Source organism: Papio anubis, chromosome 14 (genome assembly GCF_008728515.1).
Source record: "Papio anubis isolate 15944 chromosome 14, Panubis1.0, whole genome shotgun sequence".
Taxonomy (NCBI): Eukaryota; Metazoa; Chordata; class Mammalia; order Primates; family Cercopithecidae; genus Papio; species Papio anubis.
Window position 1 is genome coordinate 56,087,766 of NC_044989.1, and position 19,089 is coordinate 56,106,854.

The window sequence follows — 19,089 nt, forward strand, 5'->3', positions numbered from 1 at the left end:
TCAGCAATGACTTCCCAGAACTGAAAAAGTAAAACATGACATGTGATTCTGTGAAATATCATGCAGTAGTTAGGAGCAAAAAACTAAATACATATTCAGCAACATGCACAGACTTTAAGAAGTAGAGTACTGAGTGGTACAGTAAAGAGTTAACTTTGCTGGACCATCCCTTCCATCTAATATCCCTTCCAAAGGTGGAAAAGTCTGAATAAAAATCAATGACAAAGAATAAATATAAAATTTTTAAAAATAACGACAAATGGAAAGGAGAAACAGTAAAAGAGGAAAAAAAAAATGAAAAAATGAGTAACGTAAGAAGGAAAATTCAGTATTAACATTGGTGCCTAAACTGGGGGCTGTCACTCATGCCTGTAATCTCAGCACTTTGGGAGGCTGAGGCAGGCAGATCACAAGCTCAGGAGTTCAAGACCAGCCTGTGCAACATGATGAAACCTTGTCTCTACAAAAAATACAAAAATTAGCCAGGCATGGTGGCGCACACCTGTAGTCCCAGCTATTAGCAGGCTGAAGTAGGAGAATCCCTTGAGCCCGGGAGGCAGAGGTTGCAGTGAGCTGAGATCACACCACTGCATTCTAGCCTGGGGACAGCTAGACGATGTCTCAAAAAAAAAAAAAAAAAAAGCAAAAAAAAAAGCAGTGATGCCTCAAGAAAGGCTGAAGGCCAAGAGATGACATTGTCTCTTGGCTCAGTTATAACAGATGCCTGGTAGGGTGAAGCAATAGGTTTGCCAAGACCACCCCTCCTCTTGAAACCTGATTAGGTTAAATGGGAGCTGGTAAGCTTCGAAGAATGACACTGCTCTGGGAGACATTTCGTCATACAATATGATGATGAACCAGACCAACTGTTGTTTTTTTTTTGAGACAGAGTCTCGCTCTGTAGCTCAGGCTGGAGTGCAGTGGCGCGATCTCGGCTCACTGCAAGCTCTGCCTCTCGGGTTCTCGCCATTCTCCTGCCTCAGCCTCCCAAGTAGCTGGGACTACAGGCGCCCACCACCACGTCTGGCTAATTTTTTGTATTTTTAGTAGAGACGGGGTTTCACTGTGTTAGCCAGGATGGTCTTGATCTCCTGACCTCGTGATACGCACGCCTTGGCCTCCCAAAGTGCTGGGATTACAGGCGTGAGCCACCATGCCCAGCCCCAGACCAACTGTTAATGACTAAGTGGGATTCTCGTAATGTGCTAGAATCTATCAACTCTTACTTTTCAGGTTACATCTACTACCATACTGTGATACGGTGTAACACTAGTATTGTTCATCCAACTACCTTATCTACATAAATCTTATAATACTGATATTGATGATCAAATGTACTGGGATATTGAGTTAAAGCTTCCTGAGGATGTAATGCTGATAGAAAAATCACTGGCCCATGCTGAGTTATTTGAATAATTAAACTAAGAAAAAGGAAAGTCACTGGCCCTACAGAATCATGGTCTGGAACCTAAGAAGAAAAAAAAAAATCACTGGACTGACAAAAAGCTGGATTTTGTTGACTATCAGTTTCTATGGTATACAGTTCTGTACAAGTTTATCATAAGGTAAAATCTGCAGATCAAGGAGAGAAATAAGAAATCAAAGTAATATAAAAATACAAAAGGTATGACACGGTTTTATAGGAAAACTTAGTTGTGTCTTCAAACCTGTTTCTACTCCACACTGGCCCCAAATGCTAGGTATATTCATACTGATATTATTTCTCCATCTGTGATATAAATCCTATGCTAAATGTAGATGCTCACACAAATATGATCATTTTGGTGTAAGAGAGTCTTGGTCAAGGAGTGGCCTGTGCAGTAAAGGACTGACCTTGCCAAAGGAAAAGTTTAGCCCTTATCTAGCTCCAGAGAGGTAAACTCTAAGCACTCAGAATATCCTGCTTCATAATAGTGTTTTTGTTTACCTGGGGGCCTTCACCTATGCCAGACATACTATGCTAACAATGTGGTACATGGTGGGGGCCTTGGACCACAAGATATTCTTGACCTCTGGAGGTGCTGGAATAAGGTTAGCCACACAGGTGGTAAGCCATGCTTACGTAAACCCTAATCCCCAGTGAAAACCCTGGACACAAAGGTTTGGGTAAACTTCTCTGGTTGGCCGTACTGAATGTGTGCTGCCATATATCACTGCTGGGAGAAGTAAGTGCTGTCTGCATGATTCCACTGGGGGAGAGAATTGGAAGCTCAAGCCTGGAACTCTCCTAGACCCTACCCTATGCACCTTTTCCCATTGGCTATTTGAATCTGTATCATTTTGCTGTAATAAACGGTAACTGTGAGTATAACGTTTTGCTGAATTCTGTTGAGTCTTTCCGATGAATTATGCAAATTGAGAGCATTCTTGGAGACCTCCTGAAACTACCTAAGTGAAAGCAGTAATAAACAAATTTCCACAAAAATTTCTAGGACGAACACTTTTTTTTTTTTTTTTTTGAGACAGTCTTACTCTGTTGCCCAGGCTGGAGTACAGTGGCATGATCTTGGCTCACTGCAACCTCCCTCACAGGTTCGAGCTATTCTCCTGCCTCAGTCACCCTAATGGCTGGGACTACAGGCATGCGCTACCACGCCCAGCTAATTTTTGTACTTTGAGTAGAGATGAGGTTTCACTGTGTTAGCCAGGCTGGTCTCGAACTCCTGATTTCAGGTGACCCGCCTGCCTCGGCCTCCCAAAGCGCTAGGATTACAGGTGTGAGCAATTGCGTCCGGGTGGACAAATACATTTATATCCAAGAACATGTATTAAAAAGTAGGTGTTGACATATAGAGGTGGGGTAGTAGGATGGGACAAGGATAATCTTATACAGAAATCACTAGAATAAATTATCCACCATATAAATTTATGTTCCAGCAGATATGTAAATCAATATCTTAGTTATAAATAAGAGATGTCTTCTCCATTATAGTTATATTTTCTGTAAATCTAAAACTGTTCTAAAATAAAAGGTTTCTTTTAAAAAAATTCTAGTTACTTAAGAGTTACCACATATTCTATATATCCTGCTACACTCTAAGTTCCATATAAACTGAAGTCATGAATACTGTTGATCATTAGTGCCTCGTACAGTATTCATAAACATCAGGCAAACATATGACCAAATATTTATTATTTTTAATCTAAAAGCCTGACTTAATTACTTAATCTTCTTTTGGTTTGTTTAAAGTACTTGCCACTCTATAATATAAGGTATTAATTATGAGTATATGCTATCAAAATCTAAAGTGGTAAAACAAAACTATGACAAAGTTGTTTTTAAAAAACTTGAAGTAAAATAATTTGCTGTAGAATATAAAAAAATTTCAAGTTATATTATCAAGTCTCACATTAAGACACTATCTATCTCTCCATATCCTAATACATGTTTGAAGTAAAAAGGAAACAAAAATTCAAGAAAAGATGCAAAAGTTAAGTTAAATACTATAAAAAGAAACTCACCTGACAAATTTTTTCCCAGATCTCATCACAGCCAGCTTTTTCCTGAAAACTCAGAGCCAAATCATAGTTCTCTGCTTCTGACCAAACAATTAATGTATCCTGTTTAAAAATAAATATTTCTATATCATCACACTAGAAAAGAGATATCTACAAAGTATAAATAAAAATCAAGAGGACTGAAAACACAGCAATGACAAATGCCCCGATAAAAGTAATAAATGTATATTCGATTAGCATTATTAGTAATATATTGGCAATAAAGTAGCTTTGGTACTAAAAATGACACTGAGCAATTTTCTAAAACAAAAAATATTAAAACAGGTTAGTAGGCTCTGACTCATGTTACCCAAATAATATTTATAAAAAGGCTAGCCATTCTTGGTTAAAACTGTAACAAAGACATTCCAACCATCTACTTTCTGTTGCTTCTAGAAAATCAGCTGTCCCATTCACTAACCACCTATGTATTTATCCTTCCCTTTGAGCTGGTTAAAAGTAAGCTAACTAATACCTGAAAATAGGTTAAGGCTTAACTCTATTTTTGCCATTTTTTTTTTTTTTTTTTTTTTAATCTGGAAAAGACTTCAGGATCTTAAGAAATGCAACACCATGGTGAAACAAAGCTATTTGCTCTTATTTACAAGTGCTACCAACAGCACCCAGTTCAGTACCTTAGGGTGTAGAAAAATTAGCCCAAGGTTTAGGTAAGCAGTCTCCTAGAACGTCTTCGATTACATGCCTACCAAAGGGTTAGTTACGCTTTTAGGAAAAGGTCGTCAACCCTTGTATTAGAAACTAAAGTTTGGATTTAAAATAAAACATACACCACACACACACACACACACACACAAATATACATATATATATTTTGTTGTTGTTTTTTGTTTCCCCCGAGACAGGGTTTTGCTCTGTGACCAGGCTAGAGTGTAAGGGTACAATCACGACTCACTGCAGCCTTGACCTCCTAGGGCCCAGCAATCCTCCCACCTCAGCCTCCCGAGTAGCTGGGACTACAGGTGCACACACCACGCCACACTAATTTTTTTAGAGACAGGGTTTCACCATTTTGCCCAGGTTGGTCTGGAACTCCAACTCCTGGGCTCAAGCAATCCATCTGCCTCGATCTCCCAAAGTGCTGGGATTACAGGTGTGAGCCACTGCACCCAGCCTACACACACATTTTTAAACACTAAAAACACTATGCAATACTAAAATGAACAATCTTTAAAGGATATATAATAATGAAAGTTTAATATGGCTAAAACTTTGATTTTCAAACAAATACAAATTGAGTTTATACTCTACCAAAAATATAATCTACAAAACACCTTATATGTAATAATTTGTTCATGTAACTAGTACTTATAAATAAAACCTGACATGAATACAAACTAAAAATCATCTCCAGATCAAAGACAAAGTTTTGAAAATGGGAACATTTCAGTACTTTTTGGCTTTAAACAGTAAATGAAAAATATTATTTAATTAATCCAGGCCTCAGATTAATACTTCTTATTTTCTGCGTCATCAGGTAAAAATAGCTAGAAATCGGTGTTCTACCTTCTTCCTGGCTATGCTTTTTGGGAGAAACTTGCTATCAGAGTTAGTCTAAAATTCTCTCAAGTCACTCCTTTGTCTAAAATCCTTCAGTTTCGGCCAGGCGTGGAGGCTCACACCTGTAATCCTGACACTTTGGGAGGCCAAGGCAGGCGGATCACGGGGTCAAGAGCAGACCATCCTGGTTAACATGATGAAACCCCGTCTCCACTAAAAATACAAAAATTAGCTGGGCGTGGTGGTGCGCGCCTGTAGTCCCAGCTACTTGGGAGGCTAAGGCAGAAGAATCGCTTGAACCCGGGAGGCAGAGATTGCAGTGAGCCGAGATTGTGCCACTGCACTCCAGCCTGGCGACAGTGCAAGACTCTGTCTCAAAAAAAAAAAAAAAAAAAAAAAATCCTTCGGTTTCTCTCATCATCCACAAAAGTTTTCAAACCTTTTTTAAAAAAAACAGAACCCCTTTTACAAACAAAAATTTACTAAGAACCTCCATATATAAAAAAGATATAAATAGAGCTACTCTGGTCAGTGCTGGTTAAAACACCAGGGTACCCACTCAGGCTCCCTACATTCCCAAGTCATCTTCTTAGAGCCTTCCTCAAAATAGCTTCACAAACAGTGATCTCCAGAACATTTTTGACTGTAGTTTAATTTGCTTATATATTATATACAAGAATATATTAGTATATTAATGCATTATAAAACACATGCTGAAATAGAAAAGGCTTATAAGAACATAAGCAAAATTTTTAAATGTTTGAACTGTAATGGCTCCATATCATTAGTTAGTATTAAAACTCAATACACACTTAAGGCATAAGATACCCAAACATAACAGTGGATATAAATCCATATTTAAAATTATTCTTTCGTAGAATGCAATGGCTCAAGTCTGTAATCTGAGCATTTTGGGAGGCTAAGGCAAGTGGATCAATTGAGGCCAAGAGTTTGAGACCAGCCTGGGCAATGCAGTGAGACTCCCATATCTAATTTAAAAAGAAAAATTATCGGTCAGGCATGGTGGCTCACACCTGTAATCCCAGCACTTTGGGAGGCCGAGGCGGGTGGATCACCTGAGGTCAGTAGTTTGAGACCAGCCTGGCCAACATGGTTGAAACCCCATCTCTACTAAAAATACAAAAATTAGCCGGGTGTGGTGGCAGGCACCTGTAATCCCAACTACTTGGGAGGCTGAGGCAGGGGAATCACTTGAACCCAGGACGTGGAGATTTCAGTGAGCCGAGATTGCACCATTGCACTCCAGCCTAGGGGACAAGAGCGAGACTTTGTCTCAAAAAAAAAAAAAAAAAAAAAGTTAAAAAAAATTATCTTTTTAATAACTGAACTTTCTGAGGGGGTAACTTCTTGTCAGATCTATTACATCATTGTTTCTGCTTTGTCGCATGGTTGACAGTTAAGCAGTAAATGTTAATTTAACCATTATGTAGTTCATTTGTACTTATATCATTATCAACCCCTTTTAAGGCATCTATCCATTTTGTTTGAGTTAGAACAGTTTAAATTACAAAATATTTGCAGTTATCTCCACATATAGGCTACAATAATTCACAAAAGGTGGGTATGAAAATATAGGAATAAACTGTTTCTCATACTGTTTCTCATAAAATATAGGAATAAACTGTTTCTCATACTACACTCTCACAATACAAATCACTGCTGTCACCTTCATCACCAAGAAGTGTGGGGATTTCTCCCCACCAATATCAATCAGTTCTATACTAGACACCAGGTGGATATTCTCCAATTCACCTTTGACACTGTTTACCTGGAGACACCGTCAGATACCACAGTTGAGGGCTCAGCCCTACAAGACTGCCCCTACTTCTAACGCCAACTGCAAGACTGGGTTGTTTTACCTATGCTTTCAACCAAATGGCTATAAATCAGGCTTCCCATGACCCCCTCCTTGGATTTGATTAATTTGCTATCACAAAATGCAGGGAATCAGTTGTATTTACCAGTTTATTATAATATAAAGGATATTTTAAAGGATACAAATGAAGATAGGTATACAGCAAAGTATGGGGTAAGAGGCTCAAAGGTTGCATTACCTCCCTGGGGACATCATCCTCCAGGAACTTCCACTTAGTTATCTGGGAGCTCTCCAAACCCAGTCCTACTGGGCTTTTATGGAGGCTTCATTAAACAGATATGATTAAGTAAATCACTGGCCACTGGTGATTAATAAACCCCCAGTCCCTCTCCCCTTCTGGAGGTTGGGGGATGGGGTTCAAAGTCACAATTTTCTAATCATGCCTTGGTCTTTCTGGTGTCTAGATCTATAGACAGTAGTATCTACAGTCAGGTCAATGGATATGACTAATAGAATGAAATCCAAAACGCTTTATCCAGCCATCCAGTGCCTTTCCCATTTTGGCTACAATCAATGTTCTGAGAGAAGGTCCAGGTAAACACTGAAATCTGAATTAAGGTAACTGAGCACCTTTTCATCATCACTTTCTTTTGCTCTTCTTTTTTTTGATACAGTGTCTCACTCTGTTGCCCAGGTTGGAGTGCAGTGGTACAATCTTGGCTCACTGCAACCTCCACCTTTGGGTTCAAGTGATTCTCCTGCCTCAGCCTCCTGAGTAGCTGGGATTACAGGTGTGTGCCCCCACACTCGGATAATTTTTGTGTTTTTAGTAGAGACAGGCTTTCACCATGTTGGCCAGGCTGGTCTTGAAACCCAACCTCAGGTAATCTGCTGGCCTTGGGCTCCCAAAGTGCTGGGATTACAGGTGGGAGCCACTGCACCCAGCCCCTCATTCTAAACTTCAACTTAAATTATTTTCTCTGATCTCGTCAACATACCAGAAACTAAATGGGGTTTATATTTAGAGTTATTTTCCAATGCTAAGGACTGACCTTGGGAAACAGTCAATGGTTACGGATCTTCCTTCTTCCTAATTACCAATAACTGATCCATCGCACGCCCTGCAAATTCTACCTTCGATATGTATCACAAAATCCATCCATCTCTCTCCATCTCTATCACCTCAATCCAATCCAACATTATCTTTTGCTTGGACTATGCAACAATCTCCCAATGAGTTTCCCACTTTTTGCTTCTCTTCAATTCCACAGATCGATACCAAGTATTCTGGATCATGCCATCACTTTGCATAAACTCTTCAAAAGCTTACTTTAAAAATCCCAATGGCCAGGCGTGGTGGCTCATGCCTGTAATCCCAGCACTTTGGGAGGCCAAGGCAGGCAGATCATCTGAGGTCGGGAGTTCAAGACCAGCCTGACCAACATGGAGAAACCCCATCTCTACTAAAAATACAAAATTAGCTGGGCGTGGTGGTGCATGTCTGTAATCCTAGCTACTAGGGAGGCTGAGGCAGGAGAATCGCTTGAACCTGGGAGGTGGAGGTTGCAGTGAGCCGAGATTGCGCCACTGCACTCCAGCCTGGGCAACAAGAGTGAAACTCTATCTCAAAAATAAATAAATAAAAACAAAAATCCCAGCTTGGCTGGATGTGGAGGCTCACGCCTGTAATCCCAGCACTTTGGGAGGCCAAGGAGGGAGAACTGTTTGAGTGCAGGAGTTCGAGACCAGCCTGGGCATCATAGTGAGACCTCATCTCTACTAAAAATTAAAAAAATTAGCCAGGCATGGTGGTATGTGCCTGCAGTCTCAGCTACTCAGAAGGCTGAAGTGGGAGGATCGCACCTAGGAGGTCAAGGCTGCAGTGAGACATGATCATGCCACTGTGCTCTTGGCTGGGAGACAGTCTCATCTAAAAACCACCGCCCTGCCTCCAAAAAGTTCCAAACGAAAGATAGTGACCAGCCAGAAGCAGCATTCAATGAGGTATTTCTGGATGAATGAATAAATGTGGTCAGATCAACAAGACTCAGTCTTGAGCTCTGTTCTTTTCTCAATTTATAGCTAGTACCTCAAAGGAGGTTACCTTGCAGCTAAAAATTCATAATTAATCTGATTTTTTTTTTTTTTTTTAAAGGCTGGAGTGCAGTTGGCTATTCACAGGTGTGATCATCACGAACTACAGCCTCAAACTCCTGGTCTCAAGCCATCCTCCTGCCTCAGCCCCAAAAAGCTGGGACCACTACTGGCACGCCAGGCCTTTTATGATTCTTAAATTATAATCTCCTGCTGGAAAGTCTTACTCTATCTCTATTCCCAGATATTCCTTTTGAGACCTTTTCATGGGCTGGGTGTGGCGGCTTATGTCTGTAATCCCAGTACTTTGGAAGGCCAAGGTGGGTGGGCTGCTTTAGCTCAGGAGTTCAAGACCAGCCTGAGCAACATGGCAAAATCCCATATCTACAAAAAATTAGCCAGGCATCGTGTGCACACCTGCAGTCCCAGCTACTCAGGAGGCTGAGGTGGGAGCCTGAGCCCAGAAGTCAAGGCCATGATCCATGATCCATGATCATGAAGCCATGAGCCATGATTGCGCCACTGCACTCCAGCCTCGGCAACAAAGCAAGACTGTGTCTCCAAAAAAAAAAAAAAAAATCTCTTTCCATTTATTTTACTATATTTATTATAAGCCCAGATGGAAAAAAAAAAAAAAACAACGCACAAAACAGTACATAGTATGTTACCATTTATACCAATAAAAGGGAAAAAATACATACAATTGTATGCATATTTGCTTACATATGCGTATCTCTGGCAAGATATATAAGAAACTGGTGTGAGTGGCCTCTAGCGAGGGAAACTGTATGGACAGAATCTGGCGTGGGAAAGAGACTTCAATAAATACCTTTTGAATTTTTAACTGGGCTAATATATTACATACTAAAAAAAATTTTTTTAAATAAGCCTCAAACCAAAAGATTAATGTAAACCTGCTTCACTTCCCACTTTCTGGAAAGAACTATCATTTTCCTGGCCAGATTCAAAAACACTACCAGTGACCTTTGATTCCTTGTCTTTCATATTTAATCATTTACCAAATTTTCCAGCACTTTCTTGAAAATATACTGGAGCTCTGTTCCTTGACGTCCATTTACCATGGTGGAATAGACTTTCATTTTTTGTATCTGAATTATTGTAAAAGGTTTTGCTACTCAAAGATCTTCTGCTCCACCCTATCCCTCCTCCCCAATTTATTATTCATAACATTGCCACACTCTTTTCTTTAAACACAGTATCACTTTAGGCCCCTACTCAAGAACCTGTAATGTCCCCTTCTGAACCTGCGTATTATCACATTTGGGATTAAGGGGGGGGGGGAAAAGAAACCACTGCTACAGATAGGCTTAATACCTTTTTTAGCAGGTATATTTCCTTCCCTATCACAGTTCCTTCCACAACCACCAGGAATGAAGTTTTTCTTAATGATTCCAGCTTACATTAACCTCTTCCTTAATTTTCTATTGCTTTAAGTCTGTGGAATACAAGTTTACTTTTTATATTTTGTGTCAGCACATACCTGCTGTATAATCTCAGTCAAGAATCTTACCCTTTCTGTACCTTTGTTGCCTCATGTGTGAAATGCTTTCATGGGCTTTCAGTGAAGACTGTGGTAAAACATTTGTTATCAGCTATCTTACTATCATTCTGTATCTGTTTCACCTGTTACATCCTGCCTCCAAATAAAACTGCAATGACGATTTTCCTAAACCCAGTTAATACACAACTGTGTTAAATAGGTACACATTCTTATGACTCTTTTTTTTTTTTTTTTTGAGACAATCTTGCTCTATCACCCAGGCTGAAGTACGGTAGCACAATCACAGCTCACTGCAGCACTGCCCTCCTGGGCCCAAGCAATTCTCCCACCTCACCTTCCCAAGTAGCTGGGACTACAGGTGTGTGTCACCATGCCCGGCTAATTTATTTTTATATTTTTTGTAGCGACAGAGTCTCAGTATGTTGCTCAGGCTGGTCTTGAACTCCTGGACTGAAGTGATCTTCCTGCCTCAGCCTCCCAAAGTGTTGAGATTACAAGTGTTGAGCCACTGTGCCTAGTAGGACTCGTTTTTATTATTTTTTTAAGATATATTGCCCAGGCTGGGGTGCAATGGCCATGCACAGGCACAATCATAGCATACTATAGCCTCAAACTTCTGGCCTTAAGTGATCCTCCAGCCTCAGCCTCCCAAGTAGCTGGGACCACAAGCACATGCTACCATACCTCGCTTTGACTCTGCTTTTGATTTAGTCAGTATTAGTGGGACTGATGTTAAGTAACTTAAAATTTCTGTCACACCTATCAGGTATCTTATTTCATGTTGTATCATATAATGATTCTCTTCTCTTTCCAACATGTTTAAATGCTTAAGTTTATTGAGTAAGTACATCTTCTTCCATTAACTACTTCAGTATTGTGCACAGTAAGGAAGTGATGTGAATCAATAATGACTTTTCAATATCCAGTCATATGACATTCAGCTTGACTCATTCTAACTCCTTTTAAGCTCACAATTCGGTACTTCATTTTTGAAAGAAAAGATGTATCTTGAGCACACAATTTAGTAGTTGGCTCATTTTAAAACTGTAATGTTAAAAGAAGAAATGTTAAACATTCCCCTCTGAATTTACTCAACTTTTTTTTTTTTTTTTGAGACAGGGCCTGGCTTTGTCTCTCTGACTGGAGTGCAGTGGTACAATCATGGCTTACTACAGTCTTGACCTCCCAAGCTCAAATGATCCTCCCGTCTCAGCTCCCAAAGTAGCTGGCACTATAGCTGCACACCACCACACCTGGACAATTTTTGAATTTTTTTTTTTTGTAGAGATGGGGTCTTGCTATGTTGTGCAAGCTGTTCCCGAGATCCTGAGCTCAAGGGATCCTCCTGCCTTGGCCTCCTAAAGTGCTGGGACTGCAGGTGTGAGCCACCATGCTTGGCATAGTCAACATATTTTAATACAGCAAAATGGCCTATAAACATCTCATTCACTTACTCATTAAGTTTTTAATAAAAAACCCACTAATGGAAACAAAACAATTTTTTAACCCATTACTATAGTCCCAGCTACTAGAAAAGCTGAGGTGAGAGGATCATTTGAGTCTAGGAGTTCAAGCTCAGCCTGGGCATCATAGTAAGATCCCATCTCTGAAAACAAATTTTTAAAAAAATTTTAACTCCACTAATGAACAACAGACTTCATGTAAAATTTGGAAATCAGTAACTTTCTAGACTAATTTATTGAATAATCTCAATGATGCCTTTTACAAAGGATAATTCTAACAAACATAGAAAAATATTACTGCATTTGGAAATTTCAATTTGTGTAACTTCAAAAAACTACAAATTAAGCTGAATACAGTGGCTCACACCTGTAATCCCAGCACTGTGAAGGTACTGAAGCAAAAGGATCACTTGAGGCCAGGAATTCAAGATTAGCGTGGGCAAACATAGTGAGACCCCGTCTTTACAAATACAACAACAAAAAAAATTTGTAATAAATTTTTTAAAAGTGCAAATTTAGCCTGGACAACATAATGAGACCCCATCTTTACAAAAGTTTTTAAAAATTAGTCAAGCATGGTGGCTCACATCCATAATCCCAGCTACTCAGAAGGCTGAAACCGGAGGATCGCTTGAGCACAGGAGGTTGAGGCTGCAGTGAGCTGTGATCAAACCACTGTACTCCAGCCTGGGGGACAGAAGATCCTCTCAAAAAAATTATTTTCAAAAATGCAAATTGAAAATTTGGGTGAAAATACGAAAAACCACATCCATTACAAGGAACTAAGTTTAACATAACCCCTAAATGGCCCTATGATTTCCATTAGAAAAGTGTACTCGATTTAAACAAAACTAAACAGGTAATATCATTCACACAAGTTTTTCACTCTTTTATAGCGTTTCAATATTCTTCTCATTACCAGAGTTATCTTATATACCTGAATGTTATGTTGCAAAAAAAAAAAAAAATTAAAAAATAAACTATTAAAAAAAGCCCAAATATTGTATTATTTACATGTGATTACAGAAAACATTTCCAAATGGTGTAGTTTAAATAATGCAATTTTTCCAACACTTTATACTTAGTGTATACAAACATACTAATGATCTAGAACTAATTTTCTAGTAGAGTAACATACATGAAATTACCTACATGTCCTAATGATTCCAAAGTATTCATAGAACCACTGTGTATTTTTAACTTACGCTGGGTGACTATTTTAAATACAAACCTACTCCATAATGTGATCTTTCCAAAGTAACAACAGCTAAAGGATCTTATATACAATCTGAGAATCCATTATTATAACTAAATTTGTAGGGAACTGCTTATGACTTAGTTACATTCAAGAACAAAGTTCCTGATAACTTTATATTCATGCAGATAAGTGAAATACTGTAAAAAAAAAAAAAAAAAAAAAATTAGTATTTCTTTCCCCACAAAGAAGCAAGCAAACAAAAACAAACTAAAAGTGATTATCTGGTAAAAACTCGGTATAAAGACAGAGAGTAAGAGCTGCTTGGCTAACTTAGAAATTAAATTTACTTAAATGTCTACCTTAAAATGTCTAAGGTATAGGAAACATCTTCAGGTTTTCAATTCAGGACAAATGTTTAATTTGTTTCTCCATCAAAAAAGACACACAATATTTTCTAAACAGAGAAAATAAGCTATGAATTGAATACTGAAAATTTTAAAGTATTTCAAATAACTGATTAAGAATGTGTTGTATACATAAAACAATTGTTTAACAGTAAGACTTTGTATTAATAAGCTGCACAACAGACAGAAGTTTATTCCTCCAACTATGAAGTACTTGTTTCTGGGCATCCAAATTTTCATAAACCTTGAAGTGGGCACTGATGCTGTAAATGTAATCCTAAAATAATTTATCTTCCTTCAAAAATCTCTGCCATCGTGACTTTACATACCACATACACACAAAATACCTGGAAATAATTCAAATGTATAACAATAGGTGTATGTCATACATAAGAATACTATACAGAGTTTAAAAAGAAAACTAGATCTACATTGTTAACATGAACAAATATTCAAAATGAATGTGTGAAAAATGCAAGCTGCAGAATACATGTAAGAGTACGATATCAACTGTGTAAAGTTTAAAAACACACAACAGACTACATATTATTTATGGATACATACATATGCAGAAAAGGTATAAAAGCATGTACACAAAGAATACACATCAACTTCAGAATAGTGGTTACCTATGTAGGGGATGGCGAATGTAAAGAACGGGATGGATACAAACAAGCTTTAACTCTATCCATAATGTTCAATATTACAAAAGTATTTGAAACAAATATGGCATAACGTTAACATTGTTAAATCTGGTGGTGTTACAGTAGACACCCATTATTCTCTGTACTTTTCAATTTTAATATATTTCATAATAAAAATAAAAACATTCACAGAATAAAAAAAGCTCGAATCACTGCTACCATTTTCAGATTAATCAGGCATGCTAAAACACAACACACATTTTCTTTCCCAAATAAGACAATAAATATTAACAGAAGATGTTACATAATTGGCAATGTACACTTTTATAAGGTATCCATTGATTACTATATTAAAAATACACAACAATTAAACAGCAAGATTTAATGCTTCTACTTCAAAACCTCTACCTTTACTTGAGTCAAAGGATTTAATTTCACACCACAAATAGGCTTTCCTTGCTTTAAGAGTATCCCTTTGAATTTTGTTTTATGTCATTTCCTTTAAACATGACTCAGAACAAAAGGTTTCATGTACAAGGTATAGAAGAGACTTGACTAACTACAGTTAAATAATACTAATAAATACATCTTAGAATAAACCAACAGTGGCTCAATCCAAAAATGGTAATTATCACCAGTACAAAAACTTTCACTTTTCATTCTGAAACTTTTAACCTGCAAGAGAAATACACATGATCTCTGTTTACCAAACATGTTTTTTTCTTGTCAGGAAAGTTTTGCCACCTTTGTCAGATTAATACTTCCTTGATCACAGATGAAGTCTTTCAAATTAAAGATAAACAACTACTTGCCTGTTGTTTCTGATATGCAGTATTTGGATTTATCTTTGATTCCAAGAGTAGTGATCCTGAAAGATAAAAATTAATATATAATAAGTCTCAGATGATAAAACCCTGAAAAAAATAAGAATACACATTAAAGTCGGGCACGGTGGTTCACGTCTGTAATTCTAGCACTTTGGGAGGCTGAAGCGGGCAGATTACGAGGTCAAGAGATCGAGACAGTCCTGGCCAACATGGTGAAACTGTCTCTACTAAAAATACAAAAATTGGCTGGGAGTGGTGGCGCGTGCCTGCAGTCCCAGGTACGCGGGAGGCTGAGACAGGAGAATCGCTTGAGAGAGAGAGAGGAGGCAGAGGTTGCAGTGAGCCCAGATCACGCCACTGCACTCCAGCCTGGCAACAGAGCAAGACTCTGTCTCCAAAAAAAAAAAAAAAACACACATTAAAAAAACACACACCACTCGCAAACTTTTCATGTCTTTTTACCCAGTTGGACATCTTAACAAAATGTATTCAAATTCACATTTTCTCTCCAAATCTAGGCTTCATATTTAATCTAAAATATTTCACCCTATTCCCATAGACCCTTAAAGAAAATATTCATCTAAAACCAACATTCAAACCAAGGAATAAGGAGACTAGATGACTATTAAAATTTTATTGAAATAAAAATTTTAAGGTCTAAATGACCACTTCAAGCCATTCTTTTTAACAAAAGTTGTTTTATTGCATTCCCAGTTTAACAAATAATGCAAATTACAAAACAAAATCATGACAGGGATTAAATACTTAGTGTAGAAATTACAGTGCTGCATTTATCCTTTTCTCGTGAAGAACAAAAGAATACCTTCTGTAGAAATAAGTGATAACTATTTAAAATAAAAGGGAACGAGCAAGAATACAAAATATGTCAAGAATAAACCTAAGATTATTTTTCTAACTGCCCATATCAGTTGTTCAAATCAAGTCCAGATTACACTATAAAAGGCATTTTAATTACGGCTCTACATTTTGTAATTTAAAATACTTCACATGACTACAATAAACCAAAGAATACAGCAGTTTACAACCCGCTCTGGTGTTCCAACTTGCTTAGATTGTAAGGCATTCACTTTCTCATAGCGCCTTCTACAAAGGCAGCCCGAAGAAATCCCAGACTAAAGATGTATGTGCTTGTGTGTCCATGTATCGTGGCAACAGTCAGCAAATACAGCCAGGAAAAGGTGCCTTTTGGTTTTCCTCAACACCTGTCGACTGTGGCACCTGGTTGGTACAAGTGTTGTTTTTTTTTTTTTTTTTAACGACACTCGGAAAGAAAGGTTTCGCTAAACCGTTTGTACTAGACGTATAATGGACAAGAAAATAAAGGAATAAGGGGGGAGGAGGCCGACATCAGTACCTAGTCTCTCACTAGTTCCTCCCTTCTCTCTCACACTCTCCCCTCTTTAAAAGAGGAGGGACTGGAAAGGAAGGAGTCCAATCCTTAAGAGGGATGGGAGGCGGACAGAGTCTCGGTCTCTGAGGATAAGTCCAGTCAAAAGTACAGTAGTTTGTTTTTGCCGTACACAAGAGTCAGCTCAGAACCAACGCGCTGTCCCGAAGTGGTAGCAACGGTAACGGGCCCAGGGCCCTAAACCCCAGGCTGTGCCCGGATCAGAGGCACTATCCCCTATTCTACGGTTCCGATAACCTTACCGTCGGACTCTGCCCGAACGAGCAGCGACATCCCCTTGAGCTCCTCCACGTAAGTGGAGGAGACGTGCCCGGTGCCTCGGTCGTCCCATTGCCGGTCTTCGTTCAGGGTATAGACCTTCACTCGCCGCCGCGTATCCGACATGGTGGCTGCTGTCTCCACCGCTCCAGCCGCCGCCTCCTCGCTCACCTCGTCCGCGCCCCTCACTCTTGGGAGACGGTAGACGCGGTAGTGGCGGTGGCGGTGGCGGCGGCGGCTCCAGAGAGGCCCGAATTCACCATGGCTTCAAAGGTTCAGCCGCGAGAAGGGGTGACAAGAGCCACTGAGACCCTCCGCCCGGAGGCCTGGTTACCTCTCACTTCAACCCCGCATACACCCACCCTCCCGTCCCTTTGCCCCACAGGGCTCGCTCGCTCTCCCGCCGCCGCCGCCGCCGCCGCCGCCGCAGTAACTACTACAGATCCGCCATCTTGTAACCCGACTCTCTCTGCCTTTCTCTTCCTCCTCCAGCAGGCTCGCACGGGCTGTCCTAGCAGGGGCTACGGCGGCCGACAAGTCCCATGAACAGCACCTCCGCTTCTGCACGCGCTTCCCAGGCCGGAGTGCTCGGCGCTCTCGCGAGGCGGGTACCCGACTAGGGCGGGAGTACTTCAGCGAGACTTCCTCCTCTTTCGGCCCCGCCTTCTGGCGCGGGGTGGCAATTGGGCGGGAGGTTCTCGCGATCTCCCGGTCCCCGCCTGAGCCGCGAGAGGCCGCTAGGTGGAAGGCTACTGCCGTTCTGCACTTCGTCGGGTTGTTGGCTTGCAGCAGGGTGTGACGTTCCGAGCGACTCAGCTCTGAGGAAAAAGCAAAGCAAACCGGGGAAGTACGTAGCCTTGAAGCGGAGTAACCAGGGACAGAAAGGAAGGAAAAGTGCTTTCATACCCTGACGGAAGGAAGCTCACTCCGTCCGCCTGAGGGGGAAAAAAAAGTTTAAACCTTTCTGTGAAAAAGAAAAAACGTGGAGCCCTTTCAGCCGAATGGAAGCCCACTAAACCTCGTTATGGAGTCTGTTACAATTAAGCATTTGCCCAGGAATTGTCTATGGACACAACTCTCCAGGCAATTCGTGCAAAAGTGTGTTGACGAATTCCTGTTTCCCACAGAGCGCCTCACCGTTAAGGCTCTTAGTAGCTGGCGATTGAAAAGCACAATTTCCGCTTCATGAAAATACAGTGCTCTTCTTGTATTTGTAACCTTGCAAAGTAAATCTGCAGATAAGTTTAGGGAAGTGGCGGGGAGCTACTTTCCTAACACATCTGTGATTTTTTTTGATACTTCTGAGTTTCTCGTGGGCATTTCCTGCGTTCTCTATAGGGGTCTTCTGCACTGAATAAGGGAAGGAGGAATTCTCTGCATTGAGGTTATTATCGAACATTGTGCGGTGGATATAGTCACGCGCTGGGTCGTAGTAGCGTGTCGTTTATTTCAGTACCAGCTCGCTCTTGGTAGAATCCCTTTATTCGTTTTGTTGTTGTTTTTGATAGTCTCCTCTCTGCCGCCCAGGCTGGAGTGCAATGGCGCAATCTCGACTCACTGCAGCCTCAGCCTTGAGGGCTCAAGCGATCCTCTCACCTCAGCCTCCCGAGTAGCTGGGACCATAAACGCCGGCTCCCCACCCCCGCTATATTCGTTCTTTAATATAGTCTCTCAGCTTGTTCAGCTGCCACTTCCGTGCAGCTGGTTAGCCAGATCGGTGAAAACCAGGCGAGAAGCGCACACTGACCCTGCAGTGCATCTTGGGAGTTGTAGTCATAACAAATCAATGGTCTTGTTAAAACGTGCTTATGTTTTGACCAGATCCCTTATGTGTGGACGCCCTTCAGCAGTACACTACAACGTGGGTCAGTGTACAGAACACATGCTGATAGAAATAATTTCAAAATCTGGATTCATCGTTTTTTTAAATCTACAGGAGACCTCAGAAAATGTACTAAATCATCTTAATATAGTACATAACAATAGAGCCAGTTAATCGATGTGATGAATGTGGACAAAATGTATTTTGACCTTAGAGAAAATAACATTGCTGCCTTCGAAGAATCAGAATGCTTCACACAATTTTTGAGCCTGATGTTAGACACTCCAGCCTTCTGTCCAAGCCTCACCCTTTGGTTATTCCTCAGGAAGACTGAACTTGGGAAGAGGATTATGCAGACCCTGGAGTCAGGCTTGGCTTTTGGGGTAGGGAATTCTAGAGTGCCCACAGCATGGTTTGAAAAAGGGAGAGTGGGCTACACGTGGCTGCAGTCCCATGATTCCATGGATTTCAGACCCCTCCAAAACACAGGGCGTAGTGCTTGCCCAAGTCTGAGGGCCCCCCACAACCACATTTCCCCAGCAGATGTTCTTTAATTCAGGGAGTCATCAAAGTTC

At 40.2% G+C, this 19,089-nt stretch overlaps 1 protein-coding gene across 10 annotated transcripts in view; it reads right to left on the bottom strand.

Moving 5' to 3' along the window:
* PPP4R3B (protein phosphatase 4 regulatory subunit 3B) overlaps positions 1-17,277 on the bottom strand; it is a 73,572-nt gene extending 56,295 nt beyond the window's left edge. For 4 of the 10 annotated variants that reach the window (XM_009184223.3, XM_009184220.3, XM_021924834.2 and 1 more), the window contains exons 1-3: positions 16,677-17,276; positions 14,991-15,046; positions 3,463-3,561 (exon numbers count right to left, since the gene is read on the bottom strand). In XM_009184223.3, coding sequence (XP_009182487.1) covers positions 3,463-3,561; positions 14,991-15,046; positions 16,677-16,818 — 297 coding nt within the window. In that variant the 5' untranslated portion in view covers positions 16,819-17,276. Of the gene's footprint in view, positions 1-3,462; positions 3,562-14,990; positions 15,047-16,676 lie in introns of all 10 variants that reach the window. The other 6 variants (XM_021924836.2, XM_009184225.4, XM_009184219.3 and 3 more) reach the window with 3 other exon arrangements.
* Positions 17,278-19,089: the final 1,812 nt, after the last annotated feature.